The 15,779-nt window shown below is 39.9% G+C and overlaps 2 protein-coding genes across 6 annotated transcripts in view; one reads left to right on the top strand and one right to left on the bottom strand.

Annotated features, from left to right (window-relative positions):
* The window catches only part of plce1 (phospholipase C, epsilon 1), an 83,589-nt gene extending 75,352 nt beyond the window's left edge, over positions 1-8,237 (top strand). For 2 of the 5 annotated variants that reach the window (XM_028029706.1, XM_028029707.1), the window contains 9 exons: positions 248-411; positions 900-1,161; positions 1,411-1,529; positions 1,825-1,953; positions 2,041-2,229; positions 3,191-3,388; positions 3,500-3,712; positions 4,385-4,496; positions 5,983-8,237. In XM_028029706.1, coding sequence (XP_027885507.1) covers positions 248-411; positions 900-1,161; positions 1,411-1,529; positions 1,825-1,953; positions 2,041-2,229; positions 3,191-3,388; positions 3,500-3,712; positions 4,385-4,496; positions 5,983-6,182 — 1,586 coding nt within the window. In that variant the 3' untranslated portion in view covers positions 6,183-8,237. Of the gene's footprint in view, positions 1-247; positions 412-899; positions 1,162-1,410; positions 1,530-1,824; positions 2,230-3,190; positions 3,389-3,499; positions 3,713-4,384; positions 4,594-5,982 lie in introns of all 5 variants that reach the window. The other 3 variants (XM_028029709.1, XM_028029705.1, XM_028029708.1) reach the window with 3 other exon arrangements.
* Positions 8,238-11,655: 3,418 nt separating this feature from the next.
* LOC114152078 (protocadherin-15-like) overlaps positions 11,656-15,779 on the bottom strand; it is a 283,395-nt gene continuing 279,271 nt past the window's right edge. The window contains exon 42 of the mRNA XM_028029788.1: positions 11,656-13,011. Coding sequence (XP_027885589.1) covers positions 12,256-13,011 — 756 coding nt within the window. The 3' untranslated portion in view covers positions 11,656-12,255. The remainder of the gene's footprint in view (positions 13,012-15,779) is intronic.

Genomic DNA, 15,779 nt, shown 5'->3' with positions numbered 1-15,779 from the left:
AGTTTGAAAGAATGGCAGTGTTAAACATGGGGAGACAATTTTATTGTCTCTTAAGAGCAGTTTACATGCCGACCACATTCGGTTTTTGTGAGAAAATCCCTCAACTCGCCAATGTGAGCCCACACTGCTGCCTTTTCCCACAAACTGTTACAACAGAAGTCAGTTCCTTCTACACTGTTCTATTTTGTGCAAAAGTCCTGCTTGTCCTGTTGTGTTAAAAGTTTAGATTTTTTTTTTTCCTCCTCAGATCTGCCGATGCAGTTAAACACAGCGTTGTTTGAGGCTAATGGTGGCTGTGGCTATGTTCTGAAGCCTGCTGTGCTCTGGGACCGTAGCTGTCCACTTTACCAGCAGTTCTGTCCGATGGAAAGAGATCTGGAGAAAATGAGCCCAGCAGTCTATTCCCTCACTGTGAGTTTAAACATCACTCAGAATGACTAAACTTTTACAATTGTTCCTACATGTTTAAATTTTAAGATGACACATTTTCTTGTTATTTACATAAATGTAAAAAAGAACTTCCCATATGTACATCAAATGTTAGTTTAGGATCTTAAAAAAAAAATACACACAAAACCCATGGCTGTATTGCCTTTTTTGGATGGAAGTTGATCGGGTTGACCTTTTTTAAAGTTGTTGTTGATGTTAATAAAGTATTATTCGCCGGAACGCTTTTAATCTAGTCGTAAACTGATGTACCAGAACAAAGAGTATAAACTGGAGTGACTCAACACAAAAATCACACTGTGTTCCTGTGTGGAGGTCTAAAAGAAAGTAAATCCCTATTTTGCAGGTCAGGGTGACTGTGAATGCAGTGCTCTCAGACCCACCTGTTCTTTAGTGCCGAATGATATATTTAGAAAGAAATGACAGCATCTCACATTATGCTTTCCTCTCAGCTTGTTTCTGGACAGAACGTCTGTCCGGGTAACAGCTCCGGCAGCCCCTGCATCGAGGTAGATGTCCTGGGAATGTCGGTCGACACCTACCATTTCCGCACCAAACCCATCCACCGCAACACCCTCAACCCGATGTGGAGCGAGCGCTTTCAGTTCACGGTGCATTTCGAGGAGATGTGTTTCCTGCGATTTGCGGTGGTGGAGAACAACAGCTCCCAGATCACGGCTCAGAGAACTCTGCCTCTGAAAGCCCTCAAACCAGGTTGGAGTCACACAGCTGAGAACAAATAAGTCATAGTAAATAAAAATAAATAAATAAAATAATAAATATTATATATTTGTGTTAATCCTCATCGCATGTGAAAATTTTTTAGGGGCCTTAACATTTTTGTAAGCCATTATACATATAGAAAATGTCAGATCCTGTCTTTCACTGTCATTTTCAAGACATAATTTTAAAAAAGCATATATATCCAGTCAGAGTATAGTTATTGTTTTTTTTGTGTTTTAGGTTACAGGCATGTTCAGTTGAGAACGCAGCATAATGAACATCTCGAAGTCTCCAGCTTATTCATCTACAGCCACAGAACAGAGGAAGGTCCCAAAGGGGGCGCCACTCCCTCATCTTTGGTAAGACTTGCTCAGGTCTGGTGCTGAGATTGCAGCGGTTCAAACAAGATTTGATCGCTTAAGTGCACTTGTAAAACTTCAAAGCCTTCATAATGACACATCCTCATTAAAGTTTAACAAGTGATAGACTGCAACCCAGGAATGTTCAAAGCAACTCCTGCTGGCCCAGTCAGCAACATCAAAACTCGCTTCGGTTTGACTTTCTCGCTCTGAGGAGAGTGTCGACTAAAGCAGAAATGTCATGTCAGGAAGTTTCATAACCTGCCGCGCTGTGCATGGCCTGCTCTCTCTACAGCTGTTTAGTTCAGAGGAGAAGCGTGTTTCAGAGCAGCACAGGGTGACAGTACATGGGGCTCCTGGTCCAGAACCCTTCAAAGTCTTCTCTGTAACGGAGCAGACCACGGCTAAACAGCTGCTGGACATGGTATGTGCGACAGAAATTAAAAATGAAAAAGCGACTGAGGCAGGAGTGAAAGAAATAAACACGCGTTTGTCATTTATATATGTTCAGGTTGTGACATCTGGAGAAAACCCTTTCTTGTGTGAGGAGAAAGTGCCCCTGCTGAAGGAGCGCAGCGAGGTGAAGCGCTGCGCTCAGTATCGGCCCCTGGCCCCCGAGGAGGAGGTGGTCAGGCTCGTCAGTAGCTGGGACACAGACGATGGATATGTGGGGAGGATCTGCATCAAAACAAGAGAGGAGGTACAAACAAACTGAGCAGCATCCTGTGCTTTACTTCATCTACATGGTGTAATGTAGACTCTGGTGCCCTCTTCTGGTTATCTCTTAAAAATGCATTTCAGAGAGTGAGATTCTACTGTTCAAAAATTTTATGTATTTCAATGATTCTGTTCAAGAACAAAATAAATTATGTAAAATCATTATGCACAGATGGATTTGTGATCAATAAACCAATATCTGGTTTATTGATCATGGTATGCCTGATCTAAAGCATATGGAGAATCTAGGGAATGTTGTCAAATTGAGACAGCAGATCAAACATCGCAGACAAGCTGAAGGCAGCTATTAGAGCTACATGCACTTTATACCATTCTGTATTGATGCAGCTGAAATGACACTGATAGTATCTATAGATTTCTTTTTTTTCTATTTTTGAGTCTTACTCTTCACTTCTGTGTCCTGCTGCGATCACATTTGTGGAGCCTCAAGCACTTTCAGCACCGTTATATCCGAATGATTCTGGTTATGATTTCTTTCTTTTTTTATTCTGTGTGTGTGTGTGTGTGTGTGAATATGTGTTGAAAGAAATCTATCTACATGTATAAATAAAGTAACCTAAAGAGCCCCAAACAGCCCCAGGCGGTATTGTCTGCATAAACAGTGCAATACATGAATGTCGTTTTCAGTCGGCTGACATTTCTTTATTGGAAATACTTTTTTTTTGTTTTTATTTTTATATTCAAGTTTTCCAAAAAAAAATCAGTTTTGGTGTGTTTTATAGCTGTAAGCCATAATGATCAAAATTACCAGAAATAAACACTTCAGATGTGTCACTCTGTGTGTAATAAAAATATATAACGTCTTTTCTTCCTTTCGATTTCCAAAATAAATAAACGTTTCGATCATATTGTAATTTAATTAAAATGCACCTGCACTTTGTACTTTTCTTGAAGTTTGTTTCTTGTTGGTTTCATTAATTCAGAACCTCACTGACAAAATCACTGTCCTGGAGAGAGAGGAGGAGGCGACAGTGGCGGGGAAAGACGCAGCAGGAGGTGGTGGCGGCAGTGGAGGAGAGGATGAGATGTTCTTGGTTCAGGTCCATGAAGTTTCACCAGAACAGCCTCACACTGTGATCAAAGCCCCGCGGTACAGCACGGCTCAGGACATCATCCAGCAGGTGGGTCCCTAAGAAATTATTAAAGCACATCACACAATTCCAGCTTTATGATTTCTATATCATATTTTTTTTCTCTGTTGTCTGTTTTTTTTTTTTTTTTTTTTGGAGTAGACACTGTCAAAGGCAAAGTATTCCTACAGTATTCTGTGCAATCCCAATCCCTGTGACTATGTGTTGGTGGAGGAGGTCGGCAAGGAGGCCGGTTCTAAGAAGTCCTCTGCTGCCAAGCCCCTTCAGCGGGTGCTGCTGGATCACGAGTGCGTCTACCAAGCTCAGAACCGCTGGCGAGGCGCTGGAAAATTCATTCTTAAACTCAAAGAGCAGGTAGCTCGAAACACAGAACGATATTTCCAGAACAAGACGCTTTTTTTAGTTTTTTAGCTTTCAGTGTTTCATGCTTTGTTTTCAGGTGATGTTTTTGTCTCAATTGTGTTTTCCCGGTATTATTGTTTTATGGGCAGAAACAATGTGTGGCTGCTACATGTGTTCTTCATCCTTGTGCTTCTACTTGTTCTTGGAGCATTACACATAAAGCAAACTGTTTCTCATGTTCTAACGTGCTGTTCAAGCTGTGTGTTACTTTTTTAACAATCATAATTGCTTTAGTGTACCTGCTGCTGCTGCGTTTGGTTTTGTGTTTGTGCTCGGCTTCCTTTCCATGTTTTTTGTGATTTATCATGCATTTTTAATGAACTTGTAAACGGCTTTTTCTCTCTGCAATTTATTTATTTATCATTATTTTTGCATCTGACACCTTTTGCTGTGAAACTGGAAATAAAGCTCGCTAAATAAAGCTTAAAGTACATTTTTAAGTTCCGTTTAGTGTGCTTTCATTCACAAATAATACATATGTAAAACAGCAAATAAATCAGGTTACCAAAAAGAGGGCAAAATGAGAGGAAACCTGGATTCTGCCTTTATATCGAGGAGATTGAAATAACCATTTGGGACATTTCTTATTTTGTTCCATTAACACCAAACCCCTTCTTCTTCCAGTTGGTGCGGGAGGACAAAAAGAAAGTGATTTCCTTTGCCAGTGAGCTGAAAAAGTTAACCAGTCGCAGCCGCAGCATGACGACAGGCATGGCAGCGGACGGCCCCACGCAGAGTAAGGATGAGCGAGCTGCATGCTGTGTGGCTCTGACAGAGCTCCAGGAGTGAGGCTCACAATTTGCCTGGTGTCTGTGCATGGAGAGGCAACAGAGGTACTGTATGCTGTCTATAACCTCTAACATTACATAGAACTGAGTGCTGGCAGAGACATTTCGAGGGGTTCTTATACTTGCAGCTTTCATAGGTACTGGCACCAGTGAGAAAGATGTGCAAAAAGCCTTAAGAATTAATAAATCACAAATTTGAAACCAAAAAATATTTTAAATCGGTGCATAAATTTAAGTATACCTCTATTTTTATTATTCAAAACACAATTTCCTTACTTATTGCCCTCTTTAACAACTCTTTCAAATTAAAAGCAATTGAAAAAAATGTTTTATTTATAATTTGAGCAGAGTTTCAAAGTTGTATTGAGCAATCAATTACATCCCATTTCCCTGGGGTATAAATAGCATGCAACACAAGTTATTTTTTTCTCAGCCTCTGGCTTGATGAGGACCCAAGTTTTTCCAGTCAATAAGAAGCCAAAGTTTTTCAGTGATCATGACAGTAAATGGGGCAAAATGTTCTCCAACGCTCACTGTTAGAGAAATGCAGTAAACCTTTGCATGTAAGGGTCACTGAGTGTCCTCCCAAACATACCTAAAGCAGCCTTTATGCATGTTTGGTATGAAGTGAAGGTTGAATTTCCTCACTGTCTGGCAATAGTGTCTACTCTACAAGGTGGAGAGTCTTTTTTTTTTTTAGGCTTTAGGAGGAGCCTTGTTATGGTATAAATTCTGGTTACATTTTTTCCAGAAAAATTCAAGAGTTCTTATTGAGTCTTTCATTATCATTGAGATATGGCTAAATCAACATAGAAATAGTTCACCAGACATAGAATCATCTTCCTTCCATAACCATCTCAGTCTCCACACATGCATCTTGTGGAAAACTTGTGGGTTGACCTGATGAGAAGAGGTCTTAATTGGTTAAATTAAAAATCTCCATTAATCGTCAGAATAATCAATACTCTACCAAAATAACCATTACCTGCAGCTCTAGGTTAGTTTATTTTACTGCTTTTCACACATTTTTGCAAGGAGTGGCACTAGGTGCAAAGTGTTCCATATGTTCTGTTACTTTGTTACTGAATTATCAAAAGAGCATGAAACGTGTAAATCATGTTGTGATTTTTGGTCTGAAAGAGGTTTATTTCTGGACTCACTCTTCAGATTGTTTGAGTGTTTTGTTCTGAGTCAGACATGTTGAATGAAACAAAACTTCATTCCACCAACTGAAAATCAAATGTAGTACACTAATCACCAACAGTATTTCAGTTTCACTTTCTAGCGATAATCCATTTCTCATGATTGTTTTTATTTGCTGTGTGGTTTTGATTACAGTGCATATCCGTGTTAGACCTCTGTGGTTGTATCGAATAAATACATAGATTTTTCATTCTAAATATAAAAATAAAAGGCAAACTATGTTCTCTGCAGGGTATCTGTCTGCAGCTGCAGGTCTGAAGGCGTGGGTGACTGAGGGTAGGGTGGCGGCTGGAAGGTTCATCCAGGGTTCCTCTTTCTCCTCTTCCTCCTCCTTTAATAGAGAACTCCAACTCTTCCACCCTCCCAGCTGCTCGCTGACCCTCCGAGTTTTGAAGCTTCACCTCCTTAGGAACTGGAAGATCCACAAATGAGATCCAGGAGGAAAACTTGCACTGACTACTCATAAACTTGGAGGAATGTTCTGTTTTCCCACAATTTCTGAAGTGTTTCCATGAGGAATTGTAGATTTTGAGGTATATTCTTCTTAAGGTGAGGAATGCATAATAAGCTTGTTTCCTCAGTTGGTGGAATGATGGACAGGAGTTTGGGATACTCCCAAGTGTCTGTTCCCATTCCTCTTTGTTTATAGTGATTGTTTCGACTCCAGAGATGGTCCAGAGTATCATGGGCAGCTGTTTTTAATTGCAGTCTTCAGGGACTGTAAATAGCACTAAAATATTCCTCCTGTTTCTGATGAGCAGGAGGAAAAAATCCCAGAGGGACAGTTAATTGACAAATAAGTGTAAGTTTAAACTGCTAAATGAGCTGCTCAATGGATAAATGTTTTTTATTAGACACAAATTATTTTGTGGTTAAGATGGTTCAAAGGAGGCAACTGGTTTGATGTAAACTGATACTCAAGTAGTGACAGATGGAGAAAGATCTTAATTAAAATGAAGGATATTGTAAGTAAGGAGATTTTATTCTTCCTCTCTTGGGTAAAGACATTATAACAGAGGCAGACAAGCGGGCTTGTTTGGTTCTTCTTCTCACTGTTTCAATTCTGTTGTGCTGTAAGAGCACAGTTTGAGGCAGTGAAGTAAACTTTTCCACTTTACTTAGTCATTCACTAATAGGAGCTGCGAGGCTCCAGGCAATTTGTCGAACACTAAAATACCTGCACTAAAAGCAACAGTACACATGGCAGCATCCTAGAACAGCGTAGGTGTGCACTGTGCAATATTGGTTTCTGTTTAGGAGCAATTGTGGGACCTTTTGTTGCTTAACTTTAATATGGCTGAAGAATGCTGCAAAACTGCCTCAAACTTCTGTTTGAAGATGTTTTTAAGGAGGATTTGAAGCTGTGGCACAGAAAATTTAAGAGCTCACATCTCTTGCTACTTACCATTTTGGCAACCAACGCAATACCTTTAGGAAAATATATATTTTGCAGTACTATTGAGAGGCCACTGTACATCTAAAATCTGTGCAAATTTTCATTTCCCAGTTTCTCAATCTAATGTGTAACAAGATTTCAAGTGGAGCCGCAGTCAAATGGTTCCTATAAGTTCATGTTAAGTTCATGCAGCTGAATTATGAGTTCAGCTCATAATTTTTTGTGATTATTTTCCTAACAGCATTTTGCACATTTTGTTTCTTTTATTTGTGTTAGATGATCATATTGTGTTTTGTTTTCTTTATTTTGACCATTTTGTGTTGCTTTTATTGTGAACTAAGTTTTTTTTTAAATTTAAAACAGAAGAAAATGTGAGATGAATTTTATTTGAGTTGTTCAATGTATCATCTGAGCTTAAATTTTAAAGTTGTTGGACATATTTTTGTAAACAAATAACTGATAACTACAATCACTTTTGGCCAATTTTTCCCATTTTCATCAGTAAGTTTTTATTACTATTTATTTTACTTAGAACTGTAAATGTAAATGTATATTTGACATCTGATTTGTAGATATGTCAGGTCTCCCTCACATATTTCTGATCCAACCTAAAGAGTGCCTCATGATGTAACTTTTTTTTCTTTTGTTGGTAAAATTAAGTCTGGAAATGGAAACAATATTTACTCCATCATTTTCCCCGAGCAAAACATTGTTGGAAAAGTTGAAAAAAGAAGATGTAAATATGGATAAAAAGTAAAAATACAAAAAACATACACATGACAATTTCTACTAATATGGTTGAAAAGCTGTTATTTAATTTGATCGACAAACTGAGATTTGCTTTCATTGTATTTTTTTTTTTTAACCAACAAAAATTGCTTGCGTTTCAGTTGAATATTTTGTTCTTCAAAAGCAAAAAATCTTTAGTTGTTTTGTCTGGGTGGTGACTTCTGGTGAGAGGAACACCGATTTACCAAAACATGCATACCAACCCTAAATGGCCACAAATAGATATGGAGTTGAATTTACAAACCACTAAATCGTCAAAGCTTTCGTGGGACAAATCATTCGTTATCTCCTCTCATAAGTCTCTGTCTCTCTAATTTTATATATTTAACTGTTGGCCTTGAATTATTGTAATTGGTCAGAATTGATTTCATTTACACACAATGATTATCATCTGACAGTGGGGAGGTCTGGTCCCAGAGGCTTCTGGTAATTAAGGTAGATGAAACACTGAGCCCAGAAACCTCAACTTCATGTCAGTGATAATGAAGCTTTAATCCTTGTATCCAATCAGACAGCTACAGATTTGAAATTAAACACAAAGAAAAGCCATTATGGCAGGCAAAAGATAATATTTTATCAAACGACCATTACCCTCAGCCTCCCTGGCCTGGATGAAAGTGATGTCAGTGCAGGTAGGAAGTGTTTCTGTTAGGCTGTAAAAATCTGTGAGCAATCTGGGTTTTCACACATTCACATCTTGCTTTCCTTCTTCCTAACCTGTAGACCTCATTTCTGAATGTAATGTTGTTTTTTTTACAACCTGAGAGAACTGTGTGTTATTTATTTTAATGTGAAGCCCTGGTTGGCAGTTATGTTGTTTCTGTACAAGTCCCTGTAAGTAGTTTTTATTTTTTATTTATTTTTGTTAAAGAAGAGGTACATCCTTCTCCTTTAACTTGACTCAAACTTATTTAGCCATGTAAATATTTTTGTGTAAAGTTTTGTGCAGTAGTCATCCTCGTGGCATATTATCCTGCAGTTACGCAGTAGTGTATGTTATTGTCATATTTTTCTTTAATGTGGAAAGAAAAGGTTATTTACATTTTGATGTATTCTTTATATCCACTGAACTTGACATGTCTTTGCTTGTTGTCGGCTGTGTTGCATCTTTAGCACTATCTCCATATAACATTCAGTATATCATCTACCACCCACGATCTGCGTTAAAACCTGTCATAAGCACATATCTATTTACTTGAATTCCTGAATGGATAGTTATTGATGGATTTGTCACATAGCAAAATCTGAATAAAATGCAAATATTTAATGATGTTGCATGTTAGGGTGTTTTATGTAAGCACAACATCGGTGAATAACAAATCAGTTTCACTTTAGAATGATAACTACAGAAGTATGCCTATTTAAAGATATTCCTGGATTTTTGAATTGGGGTTGGTTGGAGAAGTTATGGATTTTTATCTCACCTGCAATTGACAGCCTTCTGAGCCATTTTGGTTTGGAGAATTAGAAAAGTTTTCATGACAGATTTTTAAATATTATTTTAATATAGAATTGCTACTATCTACACTAATCTATATGTACTCAGTGTAACATGGGAACTATGTAAAACTATACTTACCAGTGGCTCTGTGTTCTCCTGTTCCAAACTCAGGCAATACTGAATATACATATATATATATATATATATATATATATATATATATATATATATATATATATATATATATATATTCTTTAAATGCAACAAGAGTGTTTTTTTTTAACCCCGACTGAACATGCAATAAGACTATTTTACAAAATCGATCTGTTTGTTTGAAATATTGAAAGGACAAGCTACAGCAAAGGGACAGCGATCAATCTTTGAAAACAAACGAGCTGTACTTAGCTAAACTTTAGGAGTGGAAGCTCCAAAGTCTGTTGTGGAGTAGCACAGGATATTTCTTTTCCACTTGAAAATAAAATCAAAGAAATTATATGGATAATAGCATCATAGCCTTCACACCTTTTATTGTGCCTAACATTTTCCATTTTAAGGATTTTACTTGTCTGACAAAATGCTACTTTAAAAACAAGATGCTGGCAAATTTGTACCAATCTTAGGTTGGTTCACACAAAATCATTCAAAAAGACGTAAATTCAGCACAGGTCACAGTTTGGACATACTTGTCAATTTGTTTGTGCCTGTATGCCTTACTCCCATGTTGTTTTGAACAAAATGTTCCATTTAGAAAAACAAATATTATTGTTCAACTTTAATTTTGAGTTAAACATCATTCTACTATTATCCCAGCTTGTAGCCTAATGAGCCAAGCTTAGTTTGCCATCTTCTTCAGTGTGCCACAGTGGACACGGCTTTCAGTGACATAATCAGGTCATTTGGTTGAATCCATAACAGTTGCTCAGACGTGCCCAGCCTTCCAGAAAATGTTTGAAATATAACTCTGTGGCTCAGTCAGCTATTTCCATTTAATAAGGAGCGCTCTGTGTCAAATACCAGCACCAGTACAGCTCAGTCTTTCGAGTCCCTTAATGCAAAATTATGCAGTCATCAAATTAAATTACCAGTTTTAAAACCTGGTAATTCTGCAGGTTAATGATCCTTCCTCTTTGAGACTTCAGATGAAACAATTCACTTTAATGTGCTTCGCAATTAAAAAGTTAGGCCACCTATATCATAAGGAGCCTTGACAAGGGAGATGTGTTCTGTTAAGTGGATCCCACAGGAAATTAAACCGAACCCCTTCCTGCACTCAGGATGGGCTTAGGTCTCACTAAAAACAGTCAGCTGTGAAAAATATATAGAAAACATTAGCTGATTTTTATTTGCAATGTACCGAAAGTTTAGCATATTAAAGGAAATAGATAAAGCAAAATTAACTTTTAAATAAGTCTTGCTGAGTACTTGAAGTTTCTCGGAGTGTGTATTCTTCAATCCGTTCAGATTCTGTATTTTGTCACAGTATTTGCCGGAAGACCGTCAAACAAGGTCATGGAATCGGTCATTTAAATTTCTTACAATTGCAGGGATGCTTAAGCTACAGGTTTTTGGAATAACAACGACCCAAATGCATTCAGTGACATTTGGCAGTAGTGCTAGCTGAGGCCTCGTTTACAAGTCATGTTCACTCATATTTTGGTAGCATATATATTTCTAAATGTATCTGACAGATTTTTGTTTTTTAATTAACATTTTTTAATCAATTTGGGAGTGAGCATTTAGAGATAATCATATCTGTGCAATCAAATTACAAAAATGGCTGAATAGGCGAAGTGGAACACTTTGCGACCTGCAGGTAGTAACGCGCTTCATTTGCATTTAAAGAGACAGCACCAAAATTAGTTGCTCTTAGATACTGTAGGTCCACAGTAGAACCTGTGGAGCTACAATGTCAAGGATTTAAGACCAAGGCACTGTAGTTCCACTTTATATAGACCACAGTTGAATTATGTAAATGTGAAAAGAATTTAAAAACATGATATATCCACATTAAAGTTATAACTTACTGCAATTTGTATGTGTTTGTTTGCTTTTCTGCATGAGAGGTTGAACTGCCAGCATCTCATTGATCTCAAAATAATTTCCACTTTAATTGTACATAATCAACATCATGTAGAAGACATCATTAATTTTTTTTACTTATTAAAAATAGTATCTGTTTTATTTTTCTTCAGACAGTTAAAGTTATTTTAGTGGTGGGCATTAGCTGTTATGTCTTCTGCAGAACACACATTTGTGCAGCACCGCAGCAGCCAACAAATTCATTTTTCAACAGATTGAAACTTTATTTGGATCGAGTCTGCCAAGCAGCTTGACAAGAATAAAAAGGCAAGTGTGAACAATACAAGACTGCATGTGTCAATGAAATGCATCAGGCAAATTTACGTCGAGTTGCACCATTGGCCATAAACCTGAATGAAACAAGCGCAGTTCCATACAGACACCAGTCGCTTAAAGGGCCATTAAAAAGAGTCAAGTTTTCATCCCCTCACTCTTAAAGTAATACGTGTTACCACTGTAGGTCCAGTTTTCTGAAGGTGCTGCAGCTCTCAGGTCAGCAAGGCTGAGGAGATGCACAGATTGAAACACAGAAATTACAAAACAGACAATTTGCTGCTGAAATTGCAGATGGCAAATTAAACCCCATCTCACTGAACATAAATTAAAAGAAAAATTATTTGTTTTATGTGATACCAGTGATTTGAATGCCAAGTCACTTTTAGCTAGTATAAATCAATTGATATATATGTTTGCTGTACTGGAGCATCTCCATTAGTTTCACAGAGAACGAAAAGAAAATATACTGAAAACATTAAATGAACTTGGCAATAAAGAACGAGCACAGTGGCGCTGGACTCAGTCAGAGTTTGGTCATGGGTATGTGAAGGTTGTTCCAGGGGCCCATCCACAACTCTTCCTCATCCGATTGTGTTCTGTCACTCGGGCACTCCAGAGGTTCCCTGGAAACGGCCTCAACGCCGCCGTTTCCGTCCACCTTTGACTCGAGCTCGCCCTCTGCTGGCCCGTCTTGCTCTGACGTGCTCTCGGGCTGCTCTGTGACAGCCAGTGCTGCCGGGAGCACGTCGGGCTTGGACATTACGCTTTCAGGGCCTGTGTTGCTGGTGCTGGTTGACCCCAAGGACACGCTGGATTGTCGAGTGTTTAACACATTCAGCATTTTGTTAGTGTTGGAGGAAGAGGAGGTGGCCGTTGCTGAGGCGGCCCGTCTGCAGCTCTGAAAAGTGCTCAGTGTGTTGCGCCCCTCTCCTGCTTGCGTCTTGGTGTTCAGGGGCACTCTCTCCTCCAACGTGGCAGCCATTTTGTCCAGTTTTTTAAAGTGCTTGGCCAGCCGTGAGCTGAAGATGGGAGAGCTTGGTTTTAGATTGTTCTTTGTGGAGCTGGCGCTCTGAGAAGGACCTGAAGCGTTGACTGATCGTCGGGTGCGCACGATGGAGCCGTTCTGAGCCACATAGATCCCGCCGTTGACGTTAACGTGGCTGTTGTGCGTGGTGGATAAACGGCTGCGTTGGGTCTCTGGCATGCTCTCCTCACCGGTGGAGCTGGTCTCGTACTCTCGGTCAACCATCAACTTGATCCGCCGCTTTCTACCACCAGGCTGAAGAGAAGACACAAATAACTTTTAAATAAAAATCAAAAATATGTTGAGTCAAATGGCTCATTGATGAAGATGGCATGATTTTTTTTGTTTGCTTCTTTGAGGAATGGTGTTTGGGCAAAGAAACAATCTACTTGGTGCATCCGTCTTGATATGGGCTCCTTTGTGTTATTATAGCCAGGAAATAAGTCCATTGAAATTGTAACTTCAAATGGTTAATGTTCTGTTTGTTACACTGATGTACAGTGTAACTCTTTTTGCTTTTAATTGGATGATTACTTTTTGTGACATTTTACAACAAAATTATGTTTTTCTTTTGGAACATATACAAACAGAACAGTCAAACTGATAGATTGCACCTAAAAGGAGAGCTAGTTATAACTGCAGCACTAGAAGTATTTTGTATAAACAGTGCAAGCAATAACAGGTTGATTAGCCGACACCAGATAGTGAGTTTTATTTTTATTTCATTTTTAAATTAAATCTCCCACTAAGAGACTTGCTGCAACAAGTGGCTGAATGGATATGTCAATATCTGGTAATTGAAGTATTTCCATTCTCCAAAAGCAGAATTTCTTTCACTGCGGATCATAAAGTGATTTTGAGCATTTTAAAGCAGCCTTTCATTAATCTGCTGCTTAAGTTTTAATTATAATAAAGCACAGACATAATCATTTTGAGAATATGGCACATAAAAGATTTTACATTTTATCCTCCTTGCTGTTGAAGCTTAGAGTCAGCACTGCTGCTCTCTGCACACACACACGCACACACACACACATGACGCCAAACACTGTGCAGGATGAAAAAGACTTGTGAAAAATAAATCCAATCTGCTTTCACAGTGTGTAACCCCTCACAGTTTTTCCACTTAACCTTGATAGCATGCGAGAAGGAATGTGTTCTGTTTCTCTCTACAGTGGCAGCATCTTTTCGCCCTGCAGATAACAGATGTGGGGAGAGCGGACTGATCCCGGGAGAATGACGCACGCAGAAGGAGAGATGACGAATGAGAAAAACTCTGCTACAAAGAGAGATCAGTGAATAACAATGTATGAGCTGCAGCAGCTACCGCCGAGGCTTGTTCGGATAGCAGCAGAGCTTTTTGTACTGGAACGACAGGTTGTCAAATACGGATGTTAACCTGACTCAGATTTTTTTTGTATAAAGAAAAAAAAAGCTGATTGGAGAAAGGGGGTTTAAAGTTAAGAGGAAATAAAAGATAGAAAACAGCAGATAAGAGGCAGTCGGCAGTGCAGCAGAGGACATGCTAGAAATTAAAGCTACTGTGAGCATAAATCACAGCAGGCGTGGAGGACAGATTACAGCAGCAGATTCCACTCAGGTAATAACTGCACACCCACAGCAGGCCTTCTCACCGGGTCCTTACTTAGTGGCGGAGCTTTTCATCTCAGGAGGGGGGCTCAGGCCTGATTGGCATTTCAAGCAGCTGATTCATTTCCCCAAACTTCATCCTCCTCTTTGTGTCTTCCTCCACTTTGGCTGCTGCTTTTCTCTTCGTCTTCTGTGTCTTCCATAATGGGCGACAAATTGTCCGAGGTGTCCATCACACCTGAGCCGACGTGGATTGAACTTCGCCTGCTGGCTGCGGACTTTCTCAGTCTGACATTCCCTCCCTTCCCTTCCTCACTGTTGTCTTCACTCTCTTTCCCAGACCTTTTATAAGAACCAGAGTCCCTCAACATGTTGGGGCTTGGTGCTGTGGAACTTGAATACCTTTTAGAGTCAGTGCTGCTGTTTCTGTGTTTGCTACTTTTTGAAGCATATCTTTGACCTTTTGACCTTTCCCTGCTTGATTCTTCCTCCTTGTCTTCACTTTCAGTTCCTGACTCCTCGTAAGAATCGGACACCTCCTCGTCCTCGCCCCGACCTTCATCGTCGCTCTCCATTTCCAAGTCCGACTCGTTGATTTCGGTTTCCGTTGTTGCCGATGAGGTTGGGCTGCTCCTGTCAGACAGGCTGAATTCAGATGGAGACTCTTGGCTGCCGCTGCCTGTTTCCGAGTCACTTTGCTCGGTCATGCTGTCCCTGCTCCCCGTCTCTCCCTCCCACCGCCTCGCCATGCGTCTTCTGGCAGACACAGCTGCTGAAACGCTCATATCTCCTATAGAGCCGTACATCTCCCTGCTGTCGCCTCCACTCTCCCTGCTTTTCCTGTCGCTCCAGTGTTCATCACCAACCCTGGTGGGCTCTTGCATCCTTCTGGCTAAGGAGATAAGACCAAAGGCCTCGTTCAGCTTTTGTTTTGCTGGTGCAGGCATACTTGCTCCGGTGAACGTCTGGAAGTAACTCCCATCGATGACCAAGCTTCCGTCCAGCCCTACCAAGCCAGGGAGCTCTCTCCCATGCTCTGGCCGGTTGCCTCCTCCTTGCACTGCTGAATTTTTCATCCGACCGTTAGTCATGCTGTGTCTGCTGTCTCTTCCCCAAATTCCCAGCTCTCCTCTCTGCTCTTTTTTCAAACTGCTTTCCACCGCCTCATTCTTTCTTCCTTTTTTATTTTCCGACTTCCCTGCCTCCCGATTCCCGAGGCGGACATCTTCTCCATCCTTTCCGTCTTCCATGGGTCCCACTCTGGCTTTGTTCCATGGTAAGTGGATAGCCGGAGGTTCAGCAGATGTGTTCATTCCCATCACGGCCTTCAACCTGGCAGCTGTGCTTGAGCCTTTCAGCTTACCACCGTCTTGTTGTTTTTTGTCACCCTCAGCCTCTGGGGCTCCTGGGGTCTTTGTCAGAGGTTGAACAGG

The sequence above is a fragment of the Xiphophorus couchianus genome, chromosome 10 (genome assembly GCF_001444195.1).
Source record: "Xiphophorus couchianus chromosome 10, X_couchianus-1.0, whole genome shotgun sequence".
Lineage (NCBI taxonomy): Eukaryota > Metazoa > Chordata > Actinopteri > Cyprinodontiformes > Poeciliidae > Xiphophorus > Xiphophorus couchianus.
Note: the sequence above shows the minus strand (reverse complement) of the source record. Positions and strands in the feature narration are given on the sequence as shown.